Source organism: Balaenoptera physalus, assembly GCF_965194825.1.
Source record: "Balaenoptera physalus genome assembly, chromosome: X".
Classification (NCBI taxonomy): domain Eukaryota; kingdom Metazoa; phylum Chordata; class Mammalia; order Artiodactyla; family Balaenopteridae; genus Balaenoptera; species Balaenoptera physalus.
The window spans coordinates 113,940,701-113,966,582 of record NC_138903.1 but is presented as its reverse complement, the minus strand read 5'-3'; the positions used below and the strand labels follow the sequence as shown (position 1 = coordinate 113,966,582).

Genomic DNA, 25,882 nt, shown 5'->3' with positions numbered 1-25,882 from the left:
AAATCAAATGGTCACAAATACCTAATTTATTTTGAGAAATAGCATGACCACTTTTATTACAATAGAATCCAATGCTATTTTCCAGCTTATTTCACCCATCCCATCAGTGTCAGGAAATGTACTTCTGGTGGCTTGTGTTCAGCTCTCAGGCCTGGAAAACAAATAAAGTCTACTCTGTTGGATTTATCTTCCTGTATAATTACCTAAGCAGGTAGAGCTCTTGGTCAAATCAAAGAGTCACATCCCTTGTGTGCAGAAAACCTGCTCTGTGCTTTCCAGCCCTCTCAAAACATTTTCCCTATAGTTAACTTTCTTTAAAAACCACACATACTCTTTTTAGCTATTCAACTGATTACCTTCCATGCTGATCAGTGCATTCCTCAGTTAGTTAATTTTAGTATACTAATGAATTCTATAAGCCTTTGAATTCTGTAAGTAATGTATGTAATGTAAACCAAATGAAACACGTGTATATTATAAATGGACTTTTAAAATCACTTTATTAAATTTCTGTGAGAAATAGATGATGTTCAAATTCTTTGAAAACTCATTTGAGGATTTTCTTTGTTTTTTCTTTTGGCATGTATAGGTGACATATGCTGATTTGAATGGGGAAAAGGCCAAGAAATCAAGCTTAAACTATGAGTCAGGTAAACATTAACAATAACTATTAAGGAAATCCTGCAATCCATTCATGCATTCATTCAACTAACATTTATTGAGCTTTTGCTACATGCCATGCACTATGCTAATTATTGAACACACGAAGTAGAGAAGCCATGGTCCCTATCCTGGATTTTACAGTTTAGCATAGAACAGTCATGCCAGTAATCACAATCCAATATGATAAGTGCAATAAAGGAGGTATATACAAAGTCCACTCTCCATAGGGAAGCCAAGGAAGCTTTTACAGAAGGTGCCACAATTGAGCTGAGACATGAAGGATAAGAAAGAATTTTCTAAGCAGACAAATGGAAAGAGAACCTTCCAGGAGAAGGGAATACATTTACCGAGATATATACATTAGCGCATAGTGGGTTTGTGGAAATAGTTTTTTTTTCAGAATTGCTTTAACTAAAAGTTCAAGTTAGAGAATTACAGAAGATGAAGCTTGACTGGTAGATAAGTGTTGGATCATTAAGATTCTGGTAAGCTGTGCCGGGAAATCTACCTTTTATCCTGTTATCGAAGGGCAACTATTGAAGAATATTTGCAGGAGCATAATATGGTCAGATTTTGCCTTTTCTGCTCACAGACACAGAAAACAAACATACGGTTACCAAAGGGGAGAGTGGCGGGGGGGGGGAATAAATTAGGAGTTTGGGATTAACAGGTACACACTACTATATATAAAATAAATAAAAAACAAGGATCTACTATATAGCACAGGGAACTATATTCAATATCGTGTAATAACCTATAATGGAAAAGAATCTGAATCACTTTGCTGTACACCTGTAACACAACATTGTAAATTAACTAGACTTCAAAAAATGACCAAAAAAAAGAAAGAAAAAAAAGAATTTGCCTTTTATAAAAAAGGAAAGTGGAAGTAGACGTGAAGAGACTGGAGGCAATGAGACAATAAAAATAACAGTTAGCATATTGAACACTTACTATGTACCAGGAACTATACTAAACTATATTCTCTCATTTAACCCTCCCAACAATAAAAGTATTTTTATCTAACATTTTACACATAAGTAAACTAAGTCTCAGAGTGGTAAATTATCATGCCCAAGATTTCACATAATATGTGGCAAAGCCAGGGTTTTAACCTAGGTCTATCTTACTCAACCAATCCTAACTGCAATACCATACTGCCCCTTATTACAATTAAGAGGCTATTACAATAGTCAAGGCTAGAAATGAGTCCTGAACAAAGTCAGTGGCAGTGAGGATGAAGAGCTGGGCACAGATTTGACTCAGACTAAGAGGGTCGAATGGATGAGATTTGGTTACTGATTGAATATGGGGGAAGAATGAATTGAAGACAACTCCCAGATTTCTAGTCTGAGCAACTTAATGGATAGTGAATAGTGGCGCCATTCAGTAGACAGGCAATACAGAAAGATGAACAAGTTTGGAAGAGAAAAAATTAATTCAGCTTTGAATATGTTGAGTTTGAGATGCCTGAAGGCATCCAAGTGGGACATCTAAGTGGAACAGTCAAGGAGGCAGTTGTAGATATTGGTCTGGGATGCATGGGAGAAGCAGTGAAAAGAACACCTTATATCAAAACCTATGGGAAATAATAAAAGCTGTTCCCATAGGTTTAATATAAAGTGTTCTTTTTAAGGTAGATTATACTTTCTCTTTTTTATTCCCTCTTTGATCTAAGAGTTATCCATAAGTATGTTTCTTAATTATCAGGAGATTAATATTTTCGGCCACATTTTTAAAGTTAGGTTCAGAGAATGTAGCCTGCAGATCTTTAACACATTTAAGTTGTTAACATTTTCTTTGTGGCCAAATATGTGACTGATATTTGAAAGTGTTCCATGGATATACAGAAAAATGTATAATTCTCTATTTAAAGGATGTAAGGCTCTAAATGAATTTTAAATTATATTTATTGATTATATTATTCAATTATTATACATCTTTACTGATTTTTTTGTCTACTAGACTCTTTTCTTACTGTCTGCTAGATGTGTCCAGCCATCAAAGAGGTGTATGGAAGTTCTATACTATAATTGTATTTTTATCAAATTCCCATTGCATTTCTAATAGGTTTTACACAGTTAGGCTCTTTAGGATATTTAACGCACCATGTTGCTAGAAACCATAGAAGAGTTCCTTATTCTTTTAACCGCACCATTATTTATCTATTGCTGAATAAGCAAAAAAAAAAAACCCTAAAACCTGGCAGCTTAAAAAAAAGTCATCTCACAGTTTCTGTGGTTAGGAATACAGAAGCAACTTAGCTGGATGGTTCTGATTCAGGGTCTCTCATGAGGTTATGGTCAAGATGTCATCCAGGGCTGCTGCAGTCATCCTAAAGGCTTGACTGCGACTGGAAGATTCACTTCCAAGGTTTCTCACTCACATGGCTGTTGGCAGGAAGTCTCAGTTCCTCACCATGTGGGCATCTCCATACATCTCTGTGCATCCTCATGATATGGCATCTGGCTTCCCCCAGAGTGAGCGATCCAAGAGAAAGGGGCTGAAGCCACACTATATTTTACAACCTAGTCTCAGAAGTTATACACCATCACTTCCACTATATATTCATTAGAAGCAAGTCACTAAGTCCAACCCACACTTAGGAGAAAAGAATTAACCTCCACCACAGGAGGGAGTATTATGAAAGAATTTGTAGACATATTTCAAAAACACCACAACAGTATTATCGTCACACTTTTTTTCAGGTTTGTTCACTATTAATTCCAGCTCCTTCGTTTCCAAAACTGTACACACTCAAAAACATACTCATACACAAAGAAACTCAAGAAGGTACATAGAATTTAAGTAAAACTTCTATGCAGATTGTTGGAATTTACTGGTTATTCACAATACACTTTACATTTATTGGGAGAAAAATAAATAGATATTCACCTTGACTTTGAACTGGCTTTAATTGGTAATACTACCAATACTTTCTAATACTTTCTATTATTCAAAGTATTCTGTTTGTCTAAGACTGTTTAGTCATGATTGTGCACAATTGACATACACCATCCCAGTATTCCTATGGATGTATTCTACATGAAAACTTGCTTTAGTATCATTATCCAGAAATAGTTACTAAAATCCACTTATGGAACTTTGCTAGATGGCATACAAAGCATGTTAGACAGTATTTGAGCGGGAAGAGATTAATGACAGGCAGACTAATGAACAAACATTGAGCCAATGCATGTGTTAAAGAATTAATTCAAGGGACTTCCCTGGAGGTCCAGTGGTTAAGACTCGGCGCTTCCACTGCAGGGGGCGCGAGTTCGATCCATGGTTGGGGAACTAAGATCCCGTGTGCCGCGTGGCACAGTCAAAAAAGAAGAAGAAGAATTAATTCAACAAATAAATGTTCTTGAGTGCTTAGTATATGCCAGTCACTGTAATCTAGTACTCACAATACAGCATAGTAAGTCCTATAACAGAAGGGTGTATAGGGTGCTTCAGGAGCATTGACAGAGAATGCGTCTATCTAGGCAGATATCAAGGAAGGCTCTCTTAAGGAGGTGACACAAGCTGAATGAGTCCTAAAAGTGAGAAATTTAAGAGGGACACTAGAGTTACAAGGGAAATAGTAAGGGCAGAGGCAAAGGGAACTGCGTGTTGTTCAGTATGTCTGGAGCATAGAATATATGTAGAAGAATGGTGACCAGAGATGAGGCTGGTGAGGAAGGCAATCATCCCAGATCTTAAGGTATATTTGATGCCTGACTGGTAGTCCCTGGAGGGTTTAAACAGAGCATTGACAGCAGGGAATAAAAGACCTATTAAGATATGTTAATTACCATTTTACAAGTAGCCCATGAAGGATACCAATAAAGAGTAATTTTCTTTTTCTCTCTGAAAATTCACCTGCAGCTCCCAGAATCTTCTTTTCTCACGACTCATCAATTAAGTAAGTATCTAAGAAAACTTAATAAAGTAATGTGTTGTTTTAAATTAATATTTAAATAATTACACAGGAGTGCTGTTTGAATCCTCCATTCTTGTAGTTTTACTTGTCTGTAGTAAAACTCTCGCCTTTTGCAACCTCTCAGGACTAAGCTAAAATTGTAAAGTAGGCAAAGTTAGTTGTTCGTGCTCTTCCACCTCCTTCTCTCTTTGTTCTCTCTTTAGTCCTGGGCTCCCCTTATAGACAGTACTTTCACTCCCCTCTCAGGGAGCACTACTTCTGGGATCTGGATCTATTCTTTTCCCCTGTCCCCACTCAAAAATGCTGCATTACTTCTGCCTTTTGAGGTTACTGGTTTTCTAATGATGACAAATTAGTTTACTATATAGTATTAATGACTTAATCTGTTACCCCCCTAAGGATATTTGCACTGTAATCCGAAGTAATCAGTCTCTCATGATGCAAAATAAAGGCCAGTGGAGAACTTTCCTTTGGCCTGGGAGCCTTTCATCCCTCAAACCTTGGTGGCCACCCATTCTGCTGATGTCCTATTCCCCTCAAACTTGAATAATAGTTCATGCACATAAAATAACTCCTGATGGAACACACATACCCAACACCATCATCTTTTAAACACTCAACAAACCAAATGAGGTTCAGGATAGTTTTTATAAATCCCAAACTCTGATGCAAATGGTTGGGTAAAGTGAAGTAGTGTGTGGTGGTAAATGGTGTTGATGTTCAGACCAAGCTTCTTAGAAAAGGATTTGGGGGTAGGAGTGACAGCAGTCAGCTTGTCTGATTTGCTGAGGGCTCATGGGATACAAGGATGCTGAAGGAAGGAAACTGACTAGCTCAGTATCAAGGTAGTTTCAAGAAATAAAAGTGAGAGGATAATGATTATGTGTAGTTTTATAGAGTGTTAATTCCTGCCTCCCTCTTCCTCCTGCCCAACTCCCACCCTAGACTACAGAACTACAGAATCACTTGAGTCTTTTCAATAGCAAATGCTCTGGATACCCTTTTATTAAAAATCAGCTAAGATGAAGAACTCTGTATATGACCTGGAGCTTCTCTCCCATTCCTCTCAAATACACAGGGTTAAAATACCTTTAGCTATACCTAGGACAATTCCAGGACACAGCACAAGAAAACCTAGCTACAACACATCTGGTATGGCTCTGCCCATTGCACCCATGTCACATTCCTTTACCTTACAGAAAAGAACCCAGGTTCAAGGCCTTTGGCTTAGTCCTCTTGTTCTGATGCAGCTCTTTGCTTCCCAAGACTCAACTGTGGACACATCATGTCTGTTCCACCATTTACCTCCTCTCTCTTCTCTTCCTCCAACTCCTTGGTTCTCTGTTTTTTCTAATGCTAACGTAAAGGACATACACAGTAAGCTTAATAAAATAGAATTAGGAAACAAAGTCAGGACAGGAGGAAGCAAATGTGATAAGATAGCGATGTGGTAAACAGTTGTAATTATTAAGCTTTGCATTTAGATACTGAGTATGTTCTGATGATTGGGATAGAAGATGGGAGGAGAAACAGAGTAAAGAAGGCAGTGAGTCTGTTGCCCTGAAGACTGTGCTCAGAAGTTTGTATTTCACTCACTGAGTGACAGTCTAAGGTTTTGAGGAGAGATGTAATATTATCAAATTAGTAACTTTGCTGAACACCCCTGATAGCATCATATACGACAAATTGAAGACAGTTAAGTAGGTGCTGGCTGCAGAAGTCCATTAATGATTTGTAGCCTGCACAGTGGCCTTCATTTGTACACATAGAGCTAAAATATGTTAAATGGAAATTTATTTACCAAACTTTCTTGAGAACCTACTATGTTCAAAGCATAGTGCTGGTTATTAGACAGATACCAAGATGAATAAAGCACTGCCCCTGACCTCATTTGTGCTTCACAAAGCACCAGGAGAAAAGACAGGGAGACATGAGCAATACCAGAGAGTGAATTGAGGGCAGGACAGAGGATAAAATGTTAAGCAAAGGGAGGGCCACCCATGGAACTATACCCAGTTTTTGGCTTATCAGATTGGAACACTGATGTTAGGATACAGAGGTGCTGCTTTTAAATCCCATTCAACCACTGGAATGAGTAAATGGATTTGGCAATAGAATGGACTACATGTATGTATGATCAGGAGGTATGAGACACCACCCCAAAGCTGTGGGCCTGAGGTACCAGTAGAGGATCACCAGTTACATTAAAACTTAGATATTCAGAAGGATTAGGCAGACAGACTAAAATTCAGTCTTGTCACATTAATCTTCAAGGGGTGGTTGGCCAGTTATCTTTTGGACTAAAGTGAGGTTGTATGGAGGAGAAGGTTAGGAAGAGAAAGGTTATATTTATAGTTTTATGACATAGCAAGTTAAATGGTGAAAAACTGTGCCTTATCTTTGGGGCTTCTAAACTAATTATCATTAATATCACTGCTCTCTTTATTTAAGAAGTAGAGAGTTGGCAGTACAAATGACCTAAACCTTAGATGCTTTAGTAGCATCAACCTATTAGGGAAAACCACCTAAGACTAGGGAAAAGTGGATGGAATATTATGGCACTCCTAGAACTGTGGTGGAACTTTCCAACATAACAGTGAGTTCATTTGCATGTTTCTGCTCAATTGACTCCAAAGAGAAACTGATAATTCACTGCAAATTGCAGATTTGGATACAATATTACAACTAGTTTCTAGTGGTCTTATATAAGGCTTTTCTGATCTGTATGGTTAGTTTTGTTCTTAGTTCTGTGCTATTTCCTTTTATCTAAATGCATGCCTTTGGGACAGAAAGTCTGTGGGGACAGGTAGAAACATACACAGGACTCCACTTGCTGCCTGTGGTATAAGATAGGGAGAGCAGAAAAAAAGAATCGGGGTGCATTGGATTGCAGAGGATCTACAAAAAAGAAATTGTGCTAGAGTTGGCCTAAGAAACTGGGTCTTAGAAAAATGAATGAAGCCAAAGGATAGGAATTATGTCACTGATGTGAGCATTCATGTTCTAGGTTCTATATTGCAAAAAGGTATTAGTCTGTGGATGGGTTACTGATGCCTAACCCTAACTGAGACCTTTTCCTGCTAGGATTTAGGTTGTAATTTCACAGTCTGACTGTATGTCTCAAAATTAAATTGCTAGGCCTTGGAGGAAAAAGTAAATCTGATAACATAAAGGCAGGCCAAGTAAAAATGAAAATAGAAGCACCATGCTTCCTTTAAGAAGGTCAAGAAGAAGAGAGGCAAGGGATCCATGGAGGCAGAAAAATATGAAAGTAAATCATAATTAGTCTTAGGCCTTGATTTTTTAAAACTTTTTGTTATTATTCTATAATTTACATGATTTTGTTGTTCTCTTGCTACAATTTAGTAAAATATAAGTTTGGTTCCATGTAGTAGGTCATAACAAATAATTCTGATTAGAACACAGAATAGAATATTGTGATACCTAGAAAAGGGCTCCATCTAATTTGGTATTGCATATGATCTGAAACCCGTTATTTTAATCTATCATTGTCAGTGGATCATCCATAGATGTTTTCCTACTGTGGGGCGAGGAGAGGAGATTAGGAATTTTGAGGAGGTGGGTAGAAAGTGAATTATCAGAAAGCTCTGATCAAGCAGGACAGGCAAAAAGGACTAGCCCATCCCCTCTCTCTCCAACCCCATCCATGCTCTTCTCAACTCACTACAGAACAAACATGGCTAAGGTGGATCAAGAGTGGTAATATCAGATAGGTGTTAGTTTACTCAGCACCTATTATTCTACTCTTTATGCAGCAATTACTCTACTCCTCTGAGTAATTAATAGAGCATGTCCTATACCCAGGGGCCAATTTCTAAATAAGAGGCTAAATAGGAGGGTTAGATAAAAAATAAAGCTTATTCTTCTCTGTGAATTGCTGGGGAGGAAAAAAAAAACTCCCAAGCACAAAGCGGGTAATCTGATTCAATGATTAGGAATTCGGAGGAAAGTTACATAAATTATTAACCATAAGAAATAAAATCAATCTCTTTTTACTTTTTCAGGCAACAAGACTACCATCAAAATCACTGTCAAGAAAAAGTATGTACGATGAAACTCACTGATAAAGCAATTAAGGATATTTTCTAATATGTTATTAGAGAAAAATCTGTGAATCAGACAACCAGCAAAATGATCTGCTGATATTAGTCAGTTTCCCTCTTTGCCTTTTTCTCTTCCTTGCCTTTCACTCTCAGTTAAACTTGAGTTTTGCAGAGGTCCAAAATTATTGTTAAAAGAGTTATTGTTAAGGGGGGTACAAAGTTACTGTTATTGGCCTTTTGCCCAGGGGGCTCAGGAGGGTAGATTGGGGGAGGCTTAGGAGGTTTAATCATCATGGGGAAAGCATCAAATACCACAAACCCACTCCATAATGGGAAGACATTAAGGGAAATGCCTTGGCAGACTCCTGCAGATCTGGCTCAGGGCTGAGCATCCTGCCCCTCAGGCAGGTGAGCCAGGATGCCTAGATCGGTCTCTTAATTCTCCTGGGAGTAAGAAGAGTCTTAGGATGGCTACTCCATCAAAAGAAGGGACCTGGTCACAAGAGAGCTGCAACTTGGGCCAGGCAGAGAAGAGGGTAAATTTGATAAGCCCCAACTCTGGGGCTAGGCAGAGGAATCATGAACAAGAAAGGGGTTCAGGGGAGTAGCACACTCACACACTCTTTCACACATACACCTGATCAATTCATAGAATGTGCAACAAACACAAAGGCTGAGACATACTGGCACCAAAACGATATTTCTTGGTTTAATAGTATAGTGAAAATGAGCTGAATAATCAGATTCTACTTATCGCATTTCGCTTCATTAAAAACTTGATGAATGTCCCAATTTTATATGTCAAAGTTGGGCATGCTTTTTCTCAGCTACCCTAAGAGTAGTAATGTAGGTCTGCTGTACGTTATCTCCGGTGATAAGAAAATAATATATATTGAAATTCTTAGCTCATATGTATTGGAACGGATTTAGATCAATTTAGACCAAGAAGGTGAGTAACTTACTTATTAATGTTTAAACGTTATTCTTAGAAGTGTTTGATTTAGGACATTTTACATAAGTAAAACAAGTCTTTTTCAACCATATGCTGTCATTTCAAACTATGTTTTTCAAACTCAGTAGCCATTTTCTGGTCTGCACAATAGGTGAAAAAAAAATACATTACGAGGGGCTTCCCTGGTGGCGCAGTGGTTGAGAATATGCCTGCCAATGCAGGGGACACGGGTTCGAGCCCTGGTCTGGGAGGATCCCACATGCGGCGGAGCGGCTGGGCCCGTGAGCCACAATTACTGAGCCTGCGCGTCTGGAGCCTGTGCTCCGCAGCAAGAGAGGCCGCGATAGTGAGAGGCCCGCACACCGCGATGAAGAGTGGCCCCCGCTTGCCACAACTAGAGAAAGCCCTCGCACAGAAACAAAGACCCAACACAGCCAAAAATAAATAAATAAATAAATTAATTAATTAAAAAAAAAGAAAAGTAGGTAAACATATATTAAAAAAATACATTACAAGAGCTAGATAGTAGTGATGTTTGTACAACATTGTCAATGTACCTAATGCTGCTGAACTATAACTTTAAAATGGTAAATTTTACGTTATGTGTATTTTATCACAATAAAAAATGCATTAGGAGATTTGGGAAATGGACTCGAATAAAACAGCTTTTCCTTGAAGCGTCCCTCAAACCTTATCTACTGGGTCAGGAGAGAATATGCTACATACGGCAAGGTGTTAACTTTGAATGTTGGCCTAAACCTGAACAATATGGGGCTACCTTTGGAGATAATTCTGAGGCAACAACAACATTATAGGGAATAGGGTGCCCAAATGCCAGGATATCAAACAATGCACAGCTAAAATGCCAGGCATCCAGCCTTTGCTGCCACTGACTTGTAGCCACAGCCTTGAGAAATAGAGTTCCTGTGGAAGGTACACACTCCTGGTCTGGCTGTCTTGAGGATAACAACTTTAAAAAGAATACTGTTTTATTATAGGCAAAAGGATTTTTATGATCCCAAAATATATCTGCAATAAGTACACATACATAAACAGTTATAGAGTTTGGCAGGTGCACTTTGCATCTGCCCCTGGTCCAGTCTAAGCTGTAATAGTGAGCATAATTAACCATGAGGAAATGGCCATTCAAGTCTGGTCCCTGGGTTTCTACTTCAGCTCATACTAAAAGAGCCCCAACTTCCCTCCATTGCTTGGCCTTCTGGCCCTTTGAGTACGAGTTCTGGCTCAGCCTTTTTTCCTTCCGAAATTAATGTGTTTCTTTATTTCTTGAGCTGTCCTCTGCCTCCCAATCCAAGACAGTTTGCACTGATAATCTTTTGTTGGACCTAAGCCTGTTCATTTCCCTTAAATCATCAGTGCTAACCGTTGCCCACTGATTAAACTTGAACAACTAGCTGTAGTCGTTTGCATATATAAACACAGTCAATTGACAGAGGAAGGCAGCAACAGGCCAGCCACAGAACCCACAGGCTGACCCCTCCACTATGGGGCTTCATTTTTTACCCTCATCTCCTAGCTAAATGGATGCCTAAGTAAAAGGAGGCTATATCCGCAAAGGCACATAAATGTTTGAACTGTGAATTTGTTTCATGAAACAGTTTGTTACAGGTAACCTGGTTTGTATTTTTAAGAAATATTGCTTGGGTCATAAACAGAGTCTTATTTCTTGCCAGAGCATTTGTTTTCTATGAGCCTAGACACCCACTTGGCTGTTTTTTTTTAACCAGGAAGCCATTTATCCTCAGCAATAAACTTTTATAGTTCCAAGGGATTTTGGGGGTTTTTTCTGCTTCATTTTATTTTAATGGGTGTACTATTTTATTAACATTTAAATTTCACCAACAATGAGCTCAAGTATATGCTAGCCATATGTTCAGATTTTTGAAACAAAGATAAAATGGACAGACAGCTTTAAGGGTGCAATGTATTTAACACTATACAATATATTCAACAATTAGACAATCTAGGTGGTGGTGTAACTATACACTTAGGAGCACAAGTATAGGGTCCAAGGGATTTTGAATCAAAGGAAATCTTATTCAAAAAATAGATCACAGCCACAGAGAATAAACCAACTTGAAACTAATCTGGTGTTCTAAATAGATTCCCTATTTTCTTTCTATACGCCATGGCTGGATTGTAGCTATGCATTGTTTGATAAAAGGAATTAAAGGTTAGTCCCTGTCCCTAAAATAGAGTAAATTCATATGTGATTTCCCTTGTATCCCCGCTCACCTCCTTTCCAGATAACTTCTGAAGAACTGAACAGTATAATTCAAAATATAATGACCTGCGTTGTGGCTGCAGTGACCAATGTATTATATCCAGCCATCACAAAATATGAAGAAAGGTCGCGAAATATTACATACCCAATGCCTGATGACTCTACCCTGTCTTCTGATAGTGAGAGTTGCTGTAGCACATGCCGTGAAACATTTCTATATGAAACAAGTAAGATGGTTCAGGCAGAGCCCTGTGCAGAGGCAGCTGACAGGTCAATAGGGCAACCAGTGGCACCGTCAAAATCATCTCCTGCCCATAAAGAAAGAACAGATGTAGAAAGAACGTATCATAGGAAAGAACACTCAGAAAAGAAACCTAAAACCCCCGAACCTAAATATAATGAGAAACCTGAACCCCCCACAAGCTTAAAACCTGTAAATCCAATAGTCACCTTGTTGCACTGATTGAAACAGGCACGAGGAAATGTAAAGATGCTACCACTGAAACAGATGGCTTAGAACGCCCACTGTCTCCTGATGAAAAAGCAAAAGCTGTAAATGAGATGCAGGAGTTAAATGATGTTTTAGTTAACTTTAAATATCACCTAAAAGAGGAAACTGAGTTGATTTTAGGAAACATTTTTCATGAAATGGTGTCTGAATTAACCCAGACCATCCCCACCCTTTCCTTTGTTACGGCCGAAGCTTTGGTTGACCAAACTGATACTGACAAAGGAGACTTACTCTCCATTGTTGATATTTCCTCAGCAGCTGCTGAAATTATGGAAAATGTGCTTGAGAAGCTACAGTCTGCAGTTGAGAAAAAATGTACCGAGGAATTTTCACAAGAAAATGTATCCGTTCACTTTAAATCAAACTTAGTCAGTGGAGAACATGTCATTTCTCCAAAAGAAAAAACTTCAAAAGCTTCACTGCCCTATGTTTTGGAAAACATGAATGATATTGCAGAGAATATGGTTCATGTGATTTTAGAAAAGCTGACGGCTCTTGCATCTTCTAAGCAAAGTGAACTTGTTCATCTTGAAATCACAACTGAACTGGCTTATCAGCAACACAGGGAAGATCCAACATATACATTCCTTCAAAGAGCCAGCAAAAGGAAATCCAGTGTTGAAGCTGATGCTGCCAATTTGATTGGCAAGGAAGAAATACAAAATTTAGTGTCAAATATTTTTTCTCAGTCCTCTCTGGTTGGTTATACAGAGGAAGCAATCAGCACTATACTAGGCTATATACAAATTGGACTTAATAATGAAAGGCTCATTGCAACTGAAGAAACAGTGATCATCCTTCAGCTACTTGATGATATCTTGGCTCAGCTACATCAGACACCAGTGAAAACAGATGTCCAAAAGAGTAGACACTCCAGAATGAGCAGTCCTTCTGGCACTGAAGAAGAGAACAGAGTCACCAGCACCAGAGTAACTAATGCTCCTAGGTATGGGCGCCTATTTCCACCTATTAATGTTCCTGGCATGGTCCTTTATTCTGAAGATGAAAATGAAGAAATAGACAAAATTGTAGAAAATGTATTGATTTCATCTATCAAAGATGAAAAAGCAAAATTACAAGAACAGGTTCCTGATCACTGGTTAACAAAGGAAAATGCTGGCTTTAAATACAAAAGCAATATGAACTTACCTACAAAGCCTGCTTATCAAGACAAAGTAGCATTTCACGATCAGGGATTAAATACTGACCTTCCAACTTTTAATAATAAGGACCTTTTTAAGGACAAGCCTGGTGTGAAAAAAGACATTTTACTTTTCAGCCAAGATGAAACGTATCAAATACAAAAAGCTTCAGAAAATATAGTTAGAAGTATTTTAGCACAGACGCCCAAAGATATATCTTCTGGGCTCTCTGAACACTTAGATTATAAAAATGGTAGAGAGGCTTCACTTCTTACCTCAGGAAAACCACAAGATCTGTCACATCAAGAATGGATGGACCAGATGTTCCCTGTGTCAGAAATCCATACGGTAGCTCAAGATATTGTAGATGCTATATTAAAAATACTTCACATGGCTTCTAGTCACATTATCGGATATTCTTCATCAGTACATCAAACTTCTCTAGATAATGCTGACATACCAAATAAAGAGCCATTAGCAACATGGTTTGACAGTAAAAGGAAGAAATTTTTATCTGCACTTGGCGTAGACTCTACAAAACATACCTGGTTAGAACCTGGAGCAAGTGGCTCGACATCTGAACCTGTAGATCACATTAATGATAAGATCATTAACACGATTTTTAAGAAGTTGAACTCATTTATTTGTCCAAAATTACAAAACTGCTTCAAACCAGAAAGCCATGCTGCCCATTCAAAGCCTGCGCCTGACAAGAAATCTTTGTCTCGATCTCACCTTAGTGTTTACACAATTAAAGTGATAAAAATTGTTTTGGATGCTATCCAGGAAGAACTACAATACAATAAGAAAAATCTAAATCTTAGGAAGAGTAGCCCTCCCAAGAATTTTAGAGATAGAGGATTTTTCACTGACACCGAAAATGAATTAAGACTCTGTTGTCACAAAGCTAAGTAATGACATTATGACAAGTTCATTAGCAACTTGCATTTGTGAGGTGTTAAGTGGAAACACAAATAAAAGCAATATTTTACTCCCTTCAGATAAACATTCTCCCCTACCTGATGAGCAAACTACAGAGGGGATCAATAAGAATTTGAGAACAACCAGTACATTGCAGTCCAGTATTAAGCTAATTTCTCATACAATTCTAGAAGGTATTGTTTCAAAATTATGTGGTGTTGAGATAGATTGCATTTTCAAAAATTCAGAATTTAAAGCTATCTCAGAGTATATTGACACTGACAGCCTGTCATTTGCTTTGCTTCTTGAGGAAATGAGCAGAGGCTCTGACATAATCTCCAGCATGGTGCCCAATGTGACCTGGCCAGGTAGCCAAGACGTAACTAACAAAAAGGGAAAAACTACTGCCCCCAAAACAGGAACCACAAAAGAAAAGCATCTAAATAAACTGAAAATCATGGCTTCAGATATCCTTAAAATGGTTTTTGCTAAATTGGAAGGGTTTGCCAATAGAAATTTAGAAACTCTGGACGGTATAATCAGTGGAAATAAAAAGAACAGCAGGACATACTGGGAAAGTGAAAATACCAACATTTGTGCTAACACACGTGAAAAACGATTGCAGTCGACTTTATACATGCATGCAGAGAAAGTGTCAAGTACTATTTTGAAAGCTATTCAAACTGAATTAAATGTGAGCTTGCCAGATTTGGAAACATGTATAAGCAAGCCACTACAAGAGAAACAAACGCTTAAGAATTTAGTCCATTTCATTTTGGATGCAACTTCTCCAGATATGTTTAATGAAACTGAACCAGAAGAGAGAGGCATTGAAAATTACAGATACAGGCCAACCTATGGAAATTTTCTTCCTGGAGGAGCTGACCCAGAGTCATATCTAGAAGATCCTGCAGAAACAGAGAAAGAAAGTGCTGAAGAGGAAAGACCAACAGAAGAAGAAACTAAATCAGATTCTCTTAAGCAACGGGAACTCGAAAGAACATTAAAAAAATTTGAAGTAGAACTCAAAGAGCTACAAAAGTCCCCAGTCGTATATATATACACTACCAAACGTAAAATAGATAGTTAGTGGGAAGCAACCGCATAGCACAGGGAGATCAGCTCTGTGCTTTGTGACCACCTAGAGGGGTGGGATAGGGAGGGTGGGAGGGAGGGAGACGCAAGAGGGAAGAGATATGGGAACATATGTATATGTATAACTGATTCACTTTGTTATAAAGCAGAAACTAACACACCATTGTAAAGCAATTATACTCCAATAAAGATGTTAAAAATAAATAAATAAATAAAAAATAAAAATGAAGAAAAAAAAAGTCCCCAGTCGTGCCCATTATAAGAAATATTTTGAATGAAATTTTTCAGAATGATTTAATTGATCAACCAAATGTGCTTCCTCTTCCCCAGTCCCATTTATGTGACATTCCTCATGCTGGTGATGAGCCACTTGCTCAAACATCTGTTCAATCCCTGGATAAAACAATGGGCCCTTTAGTGTCTGAAGCGGATGTAACCATTGCTGCAGATAATGTTGTTAGAACCATATTTCAAAAACTTTATTCTGCTGCTATGACAGATAGAAATGAAAATGAAAATAGGTATAATACTATCACCTTTCCAGCAAATATCTCTTTTACTGAACATACCAGTGGAGGAAAGTCCCCTGTTTATTCTACCATACTGGACAGAAATCCATGTACACTTCAGTCCACATTCAATATTGGTAAACTGACCAAAATAAATGTAGTTGAAGATATTATACAGTCAGTATTAACAAATTTAGAAACATTTGCTAGTACCAAAGTAAAAGCCCTCTTTTGTCCTCTTATCAATTTCACAGTTCCAATGGCTTTACCTCTACAGCAGGATGAGACTGCTTCAAGCCAACCATGCTTATCAACCAAAGATTCATATTCTGATGACCAATTTTCTTGTTGCTCAGTGGATCATACTAAATCAGGAAAGACCACCTCAATATGTCAACTGAGTGCCTCTAAATTAAATATATATGCAACAGAAGTGGCTAGACAAATTTTACAAGGAATCAAACGTAAGTTAGATAAAGAAATAAAAAGTTCATTATTAACTCATAATGTTGTGGCTTCTGAAAGCATTCCAAGTCAGGTTGTTAACACAATGTTAGATACTGTGTCTACTAAAGGCAAATATGAAAAGAATATATTTGACAGAGACTGATCCCGGTCGGCCAGAAGATATTGTTGAAAAGCTGTTCAATAAAAGTGATTATCGAGAAAAACTTCAATTTCAAATACTAGATACATTGAAGGTATCTTAATTGACATCTGTGAGGGAACAATAGATGAGAATAATCTCCCACTTGCTGTATCCACTCTTAAGTGTAATGTAAGTGGGAGACATTTAGAAACAAACTCTGAAAGGGACCCTGAGTATGCAAATAAGGCTATTCTTAGGCTTTTAGTTCCTAAGGAGGATGTTGCTATGATTTCCAACGGTATGGTGGATATTGTTCTTCAAAATCTCACTTCTGCTATCATGCTTGCAGTAAATGCAAAGGATTCTATTTCTCCAAGACTGCCTCTGATATTTTCTGACGCATTTCCCAAAGCAGAGCATCAACAATCTCCTGTTATAGACTCAATGAATGAAAGGAAAAGGGAGAGATTTCCATTTGCAAGAAAGGAAAGAGATGTACAGCTGAAATCAGCTTATTCTGATGATAATCAGACAACTGTACTTAAGAAACAAGATGCCAAGAAATCTGCTCCTGAGCCATGTGAGGAAAATGCTCATTTCATTACTAAAACTATTTTGAATAGATTAAAATCTTTTGCCACAGAAAGAATAGATTTGCTACTTATTCCTGATACGGAGACTAGAGAAAAACCATATGTTGGACCAGAATTTACAAACTGTAAACAAGATGACAGCGTATTTCTTGAATCAAACCAAATGCCATTAGATATGAATATCCTGAAAATATCAACAGCTAAAACCGTTCTCAGTCAACAAGTCACAAATTACATATTTGCTAATTACAGAGAAAAACATGGACCTGCAATTCATGTATCACAAGCTAGTCTTAAGGAATATGCTGACATAATCGCCAGTACCATTTTGACACTTATAAAAAATGACATATACCTAGAAATCCAAAAGATGTATACATATCAAAATAATACTTCATTCCAAGAAAACATCATTGCAAGTGAACCTGTCAACAACATCTTAAAGAGTTTACATGATAAAATACCTTTAAAGGCAAGTAGCTTTTACTCAAAGCAGGACCCTGGTCTTTTTACACAACTAACTGTACAAAATGAAATATTGCCTGGTCAAAGAAAAATGGAAGACAACACTGAACTGCCTCTCTTTTCAAAATGCTCAGGTCAAAACCAAATTATATCAGAAGCAGAAAACCAGAGAAGGACTTTGGAAGAAATTTAGAAATGGAGAATCTGGACAGGAAAATATAACTTCTTTGTTAAGTGTAGTTAAGGATATTTTAAAGAAGGTATATCAAAGGGTAATGGAAGATACAGACCATTGGCCTCCATTTAATGAACTCCCTCACTTTACATCTGATTCTAAAATTAAAACATCAGCACAAAAAAAAGCCTTCCAGTCACATATAAACAGTGTCGCAAATGACATAGTTGAAAGTGTTTTCAGAAAAATGTTCTCAATAATTATGACATCTTTATATGAAAACAGTGAGACCAAGGGAGAATTGGAAGCATCTGGCAATGATGAACTGCTGATGAATCCATCGTGCTTTAGAGAATTGAAACAAGCAGAAAAAAGAAGTGTTCCCCCTGAACCTGTGATACCACAAGTTTATCCTTACACAGGTATTGGAAGTGTCACTTCATTGGAAAACATTTTATTGCAATTTTCTCCATTGCGACTGGGTGAACAATTGGTCCAAAAGGTTCTCAAAAAGATAACAGATTTTGCTTTGCTGAATCTAGAAGAGAGTTCATCCCCTAAAGGTCAATCTGATGAAATTCGATATCTGAGGCCATGCAGTTCTAAAGCTAGCCCCAAGGGCAGCCCTAAGGCAAGTTTTAAAACAAATTTTAAAACAAAATCAAAAGTTACCTCTTTGGCTAAGTTTGGAACAAAACCACAGCTAGGACCTAGTGGAGCTAAAGCCAAAAGCAAAACCAAGTTAGGTCTTAGAAGACTCTAAGAGGCAACCAGTCCAAGACTTCCATTGGGCTACCAGGCCTGCTATCCACAGGGGATGCCAAAAATCCCTCAGTGAGAGCAAAACTCCCCACTGAAACTAAAAATGTATTCCAGGGATATAGTAAGTAATATTCTGGAAACAACTGTGAATGAATTTCAAGAGGTGAGGCAAAATAGAGCAATGGTAAATGTAAACACTTTACCTTCTGATCAAATTGAGATAGCAAGTGAAATAGCTGATGCAGTTTTGCAAGGATTATACGCTACGAAGAATAATTTGGCCCATCCAATAAAAGGCTCATACTCAGATGATCTCAAACTTTCACAGGGATATTTTAGTACAATCTCTTTTGCAAATCCAGAAGCCCATTTCTCTTCGGAGAATGTTTCTTCACAACTAGAAAAAATCTTTCCTAAAGAAAATATTTTTAAACAAATGTTTGATAAATGGCAAACAGAACCAAGTGACATGGATAACGAAAAATATAAGCTATCGGCGATAGCTGAGGCTGTTTTGAATGAAATTTCAATGAAAGCAAAAGAATTAGAACAATCTGTTTCACTTTTAAGTTTGTCAGTTCTTGAGCCTTGTGAAAGCAGGCACCATAATTTTAAAAGAGCTGCTTCTAGAGTTGAGGATTCCCAAACACAAATTAATACATTTGGCCAGGAAACTGTTGAAAAACTATTCGAAAAATTAGAGTTGTGCTTCTTGACTCAGATGTTCACAACAGATAGTAAAGAAACACTAGAAAGCAAGAAAGAAACTGCTGCTACAAGTAAACGTAGTTCCTTGAGAACAAACAATCTCAATTATGTACCAACTTATAACACAAAGTTGAAAGACAGAAAACTGGGGGGCTCTGGCCACCAAATTGCTCAAGAGATCTTGGAAGGGGTTCTGAACACCTTAGAGTCATTTGTAGACCTACAGTTTAAATATGTCTCTACATATGCTTTTTCTGAAATTGTGAGAACACCTATTGAAAACTTTTTTGCTGTGTAAAGGAAACCATTAATGAAAACAATATTGCCCAAGTTACAAACACTGAATAAATTTCCTGGTGAATCTAAATCAAGTAGTATGATTTCCCAGGAAAACATACAGATTACCCTTCAACAGCTTTACTCATTCCATTCAGAATTGCTTACTTATACTGTTAATACTGTCAATGACATGCTTAGTATAATTAAGAACTAGACAAAGAAAAATTCCACGAGGAACCATCTTCAATTAGCATGTTTGAAGAAAACATTGTAGCAAGTCAGATCATCAGCACACTGATGGACCAGTGCACTTATTTCTATGAGTTGATGAGCAAAAGCCACCCAAAGGAAAATCTGCTCCAAGGAGCTAAAAATGCCTGCACTGCTAATTGGTCCAGATTTGCAACTGGAATGGGAATGTCCACTTCAAAGTCAAAGGGAATTAGCTTCCGGGATGATCCTCCACAAATCCCTGCCTTGTCTTATTCAGAGGAAGATATGAAAATAAAGGACAAGACTTCCTCAAATATACCTTCATATGTCAGATACTCTGCAGGAAATTCAACTAAAACCACAGAGCCAATGGAAGGGCTTGAATCAGACCTTAAACCATCATCTTCTAGAAGTGAAGCTCAAGTCTTCAGCCACTTTGATCAAGCTGTGAAAGGATACTGCTCTCTCCTCGAAGGCACTGGCTTACAAAAATCATCTCAGAAACCTAGTGACTCTGCACAAGCAGCACTAGAGCACCCCATGTTCTTCAGAGAAATGGAAGAAGGTGAAAATCAAAGAGTGCTTCACTATGATCCCCCCAAACCAGTTGTTAATCCAAACCAAATACAGACAACCATTTCTCCACTCAAAATATGTTTAGCTGCAGAAAATATTGTCAATACCATGCTGTTGAGTTATGGCCTTTCAAGTCAAACCCCACACACTTAACGAAAGTATGGAAACTATGAAGCCATTTTTTTTAAAACATCTTTATTGAAGCATAATTGCCTTACAATGGTGTGTTAGCTTCTGCTTTATAACAAAGTGAATCAGTTATACATATACAATATGTTCCCATTTCTCTTCCCTCTTGCATCTCCCTCCCTCCCACCCTCCCCATCCCACCCCTCTAGGTGGTCACAAAGCACCGAGCTGATCTCCCTGTGCTATGCGGCTGCTTCCCCCTAGCTATCTATTTTACATTTGGTAGTGTATATATGTCCATGACACTCTCTTACCCTGTCACATCTCACCCCACCCCCTCCCCATATCCTCAAGTCCATTCTCTAGTAGGTCTGTGTCTTTATTCCCGTCTTGCCACTAGGTTCTTCATGGCCTTTTTTTTTTTTCCTTAGATTCCGTATATATGTGTTAGCATACTGTATTTGTTTTTCTCTTTCTGACTTAACTTCACTCTGTATGACAGACTCTAACTCCATCCACCTCATTACAAATACCTCCATTTCATTTCTTTTTATGGCTGAGTAATATTCCATTGTATATATGTGCCACATCTTCTTTATCCATTCATCTGTCGATGGACATTTAGGTTGCTTCCATGTCCTGGCTATTGTAAATAGAGCTGCAATGAACATTTTGGTACATGACTCTTTTTGAACTATGGTTTTCTCAGGGTATATGCCCAGTAGTGGGATTGTTGGGTCGTATGGTAGTTCTATTTGTAGTTTTTTAAGGAACCTCCATACTGTTCTCCATAGTGGCTGTATCAATTTACATTCCCACCAACAGTGCAAGAGTGTTCCGTTTCCTCCACACCCTCTCCAGCATTTATTGTTTCTAGATTTTTTGATGATGGCCATTCTGACCGGTGTGAGATGATATCTCATTGTAGTTTTGATTTGCATTTCTCTAATGATTACTGATGTTGAGCATTCTTTCATGTGTCTGTAGCCCATCTGTATATCTTTTTTGGAGAAATGTCTATTTAGGTCTTCTGCCCATTTTTGGATTGGGTTCTTCGTTTTTTTGTTATTGAGCTGCATGAGCTGCTTGTAAATCTTGGAGATTAATCCTTTGTCAGTTGCTTCATTTGCAAATATTTTCTCCCATTCTGAGGGTTGTCTTTTGGTCTTGTTTATGGTTTCCTTTGCTGTGCAAAAGCTTTTAAGTTTCATTAGGTCCCATTTGTTTATTTGTGTTTTTATTTCCATTTCTCTGGGAGCTGGGTCAAAAAGAATCTTGCTGTGATGTATGTCATAGAGTGTTCTGCCTATGTTTTCCTCTAAGAGTTTGATAGTGTCTGCCCTTACACTTAGGTCTTTAATCCATTTTGAGTTTATTTTTGTGCATGGTGTCAGGGAGTGTTCTAATTTCATACTTTTACATGTACCTGTCCAATTTTCCCAGCACCACTTATTGAAGAGGCTGTCTTTTCTCCACTGTATATGCTTGCCTCCTTTATCAAACATAAGGTGACCATATGTGTGTGGGTTTATCTCTGGGCTTTCTATCCTGTTCCATTGATCTATATTTCTGTTTTTGTGCCAGTACCAAACTGTCTTGATTACTGAAGCTTTGTAATATAATCTGAAGTCAGGGAGCCTGATTCCCCCAGCTCAATTTTTCGTTCTCAAGATTGCTTTGGCTATTCGGGGTCTTTTGTGTTTCCATACAAATTGTGAAATTTTTTGTTCTAGTTCTGAGAAAAATGCCAGTGGTAGTTTGATAGGGATTGCATTCTATCTGTAGATTGCTTTGGGTAGTAGAGTCATTTTCACAATGTTGATTCTTCCAATCCAGGAACATGGTATATCTCTCCATCTATTTGTATCATCTTTAATTTCTTTCATCAGTGTCTTATAATTTTCTGCATACAGGTCTTTTGTCTCCTTAGGTAGGTTTATTCCTAGATATTTTATTCTTTTTGTTGCAATGGTAAACGGGAGTGTTTTCTTAATTTCACTTTCAGATTTTTCGTCATTAGTGTATAGAAATGCAAGAGATTTCTGTGCATTAATTTTGTATCCTGCTACTTTACCAAATTCATTGATTAGCTCTAGGAGTTTTCTGGTAGCATCTTTAGGATTCTCTACGTATAGTATCATGTCATCTGCAAATAGTGACAGCTTTTCTTCTTCTTTTCCGATTTGGATTCCTTTTATTTCTTTGTCTTCTCTGATTGCTGTGGCTAACACTTCCAAAACTATGTTGAATAATAGTGGTGAGAGTGGGCAACCTTGTCTTGTTCCTGATCTTAGTGGAAATGGTTTCAGTTTTTCACCATTGAGGACAATGTTGGCTGTGGGTTTGTCATATATGGCCTTTATTATGTTGAGGAAAGTTCCCTCTATGCCTACTTTCTGCAGGGCTTTTATCATAAATGGGTGTTGAATTTTGTCGAAAGCTTTCTCTGCTTCTATTGAGATGATCATATGGTTTTTCTCCTTCAATTTGTTAATATAGTGTATCACATTGATTGATTTGCGTATGTTGAAGAATCCTTGCATTCCTTGGATAAACCCCACTTGATCATGGTGTATGATCCTTTTAATGTGCTGTTGGATTCTGTTTGCTAGTATTTTGTTGAGGATTTTTGCATCTATGTTCATCAGTGATATTGGCCTCTAGTTTTCTTTCTTTGTGACATCTTTGTCTGGTTTTGGTATCAGGGTGATGGTGGCCTCGTAGAATGAGTTTGGGAGTGTTCCTCTCTCTGCTATATTTTGGAAGAGTTTGAGAAGGATAGGTGTTAGCTCTTCTCTAAATGTTTGAGAGAATTCGCCTGTGAAGCCATCTGGTCCTGGGCTTTTGTTTGTTGGAAGGTTTTTAATCACATTTTCAATTTCAGTGCTTCTGATTGGTCTGTTTATATTTTGTATTTCTTCCTGGTTCAGTCTCGGCAGTTTGTGCATTTCTAAGAATCTGTCCATTTCTTCCAGGTTGTCCATTTTATTGGCATAGAGTTGCTTGTAGTAATCTCTCATGATCTTTTGTATTTCTGCAGTGTCAGTGGTTACTTCTCCTTTTTCATTTCTAATTCTATTGATTTGAGTCTTCTCCCTTTTTCTCTTGATGAGTCTGGCTAATGGTTTATCAATTTTGTTTATCTTCTCAAAGAACCAGCTTTTAATTTCATCGATTTTTCCTATTGTTTCCTTCATTTCTTTTTCATTTATTTCTGACCTAATCTTTATGATTTCTTTCCTTCTGCTGGCTTTGGGGTTTTTTTGTTCTTCTTTCTCTAATTGCTTTAGGTGCAAGGTTAGGTTGTTTATTCGAGATGTTTCCTGTTTCTTGAGGTAGGCTTGTATTGCTATAAACTTCCCTCTTAGCACTGCTTTTGCTGCGTCCCATAGGTTTTGGGTCGTCGTATCTCCATTGTCATTTGTTTCTAGGTATTTTTTGATTTCCCCTTTGATTTCTTCAGTGATCACTTCGTTATTAAGTAGTGTATTGTGTAGCCTCCATGTGTTTGTATTTTTTACAGATCTTTTCCTGTAATTGATATCTAGTCTCATAGCGTTGTGGTCGGAAAAGATACTTGATACGATTTCAATGTTCTTAAATTTACCAAGGCTTGATTTGTGACGCAAGATATGATCTATCCTGGAGAATGTTCCATGAGCACTTGAGAAGAAAGTGTATTCTGTTGTTTTTGGGTGGAATGTCCTATAAATATCAAATTAAGTCCATCTTGTTTAATGTATCATTTAAAACTTGTGTTTCCTTATTTATTTTCATTTTGGATGATCTGTCCATTGGTGAAAGTGGGGTGTTAAAGTCCCCTACTATGATTGTGTTGCTGTCGATTTCCCCTTTTATGGCTGTTAGTATTTGCCTTATGTATTGAGGTGCTCCTATGTTGGGTGCATAAATATTTACAATTGTTATACCTTCCTCTTGGATCGATCCCTTGATCATTATATAGTGCCCTTCTTTGTCTCTTGTAATAGTCTTTATTTTAAAGTCTATTTTGTCTGATATGAGAATTGCTACTCCAGCTTTCTTTTGATTTCCATTTGCATGGAATATCTTTTTCCATCCCCTCACTTTCAGTCTGTATGTGTCTCTAGGTCTGAAGTGGGTCTCTTGTAGACAGCATATATATGGGTCTTGTTTTTGTATCCATTCAGCCAGCCTGTGTCTTTTGGGGGGAGCATTTAATCCATTTACATTCAAGGTAATTATCGATATGTATGTTCCTATTCCCATTTTCTTAAATGTTTTGGGTTTGTTATTGTAGGTGTTTTCCTTCTCCTGTGTTTCTTGCCTAGAGAAGTTCCTTTAGCATTTGTTGTAAAGCTGGTTTGGTGGTGCTGAACTCTCTCAGCTTTTGCTTGTCTGTAAAGGTTTTAATTTCTCCATCACATCTGAATGAAATCCTTGCTGGGTAGAGTAATCTTGGTTGTAGGTTCTTCTCCTTCATCACTTTAAGTATATCCTGCCACTCCCTTCTGGCTTGCAGAGTTTCTGCTGAAAGATCAGATGTTAACCTTATGGGGATTCCCTTGTGTGTTATTTGTTGTTTTTCCCTTGCTGCTTTTAATATGTTTTCCTTATATTTAATTTTTGACAGTTTCATTAATATGTGTCTTGGCGTGTTTCTCCTTGGGTTTATCCTGTATGGGACTCTCTGTGCTTCCCGGACTTGATTAACTATTTCCTTTCCCATATTAGGGAAGTTTTCAATCATAATCTCTTCAAATATTTTCTCAGTCCCTTTCTTTTTCTCTTCTTCTTCTGGGACCCCTATAATTCGAATGTTGGTGCGTTTAATGTTGTCCCAGAGGTCTCTGAGACTGTCCTCAGTTCTTTTCATTCTTTTTTCTTTATCCTGCTCTGCAGTAGTTATTTCCACTATTTTATCTTCCAGGTCACTTATCCTTTCTTCTGCCTCAGTTATTCTGCTATTGATCCCATCTAGAGTATTTTTAATTTCATTTATTGTGTTTTTCATCGTTGCTTGGTTCCTCTTTAGTTCTTCTACGTCCTTGTTAAATGTTTCTTGCATTTTGTCTATTCTATTTCCAAGATTTTGGATCATCCTTACTATCATTATTCTGAATTCTTTTTCAGGTAGACTACCTATTTCCTCTTCATTTGTTAAGTCTGGTGTGTTTTGACCCTGCTCCTTCATCTGCTGTGTGTTTTTCTGTCGTCTCATTTTGCTTATCTTACTGTGTTTGGGGTCTCCTTTTCAGAGGCTGCAGGTTCGTAGTTCCCGTTGTTTTTGGTATCTGTCCCCAGTGGCTGAGGTTGGTTCAGTGGGTTGTGTAGGCTTCCTGGTGGAGGGAACTAGTGCCTGAGTTCTGGTGGATGAGGCTGGATCT

The 25,882-nt window shown here is 37.7% G+C and overlaps 1 protein-coding gene across 1 annotated transcript in view; it reads left to right on the top strand.

The window, feature by feature from the left end:
* Window positions 1–25,882, top strand: part of LOC309652184 (fibrous sheath-interacting protein 2-like) — an 84,680-nt gene that overhangs the window by 35,794 nt on the left and 23,004 nt on the right. Inside the window, 12 exon segments of the mRNA XM_082445693.1 lie at window positions 11,865–12,309; window positions 12,312–14,390; window positions 14,392–15,465; window positions 15,759–16,633; window positions 16,635–16,720; window positions 16,723–17,860; window positions 17,862–18,600; window positions 18,603–18,703; window positions 18,705–19,614; window positions 19,618–19,807; window positions 19,810–20,537; window positions 20,539–20,564. Of these exon segments, the coding sequence (XP_082301819.1) occupies window positions 11,865–12,309; window positions 12,312–14,390; window positions 14,392–15,465; window positions 15,759–16,633; window positions 16,635–16,720; window positions 16,723–17,860; window positions 17,862–18,600; window positions 18,603–18,703; window positions 18,705–19,614; window positions 19,618–19,807; window positions 19,810–20,537; window positions 20,539–20,564 (8,391 nt within the window).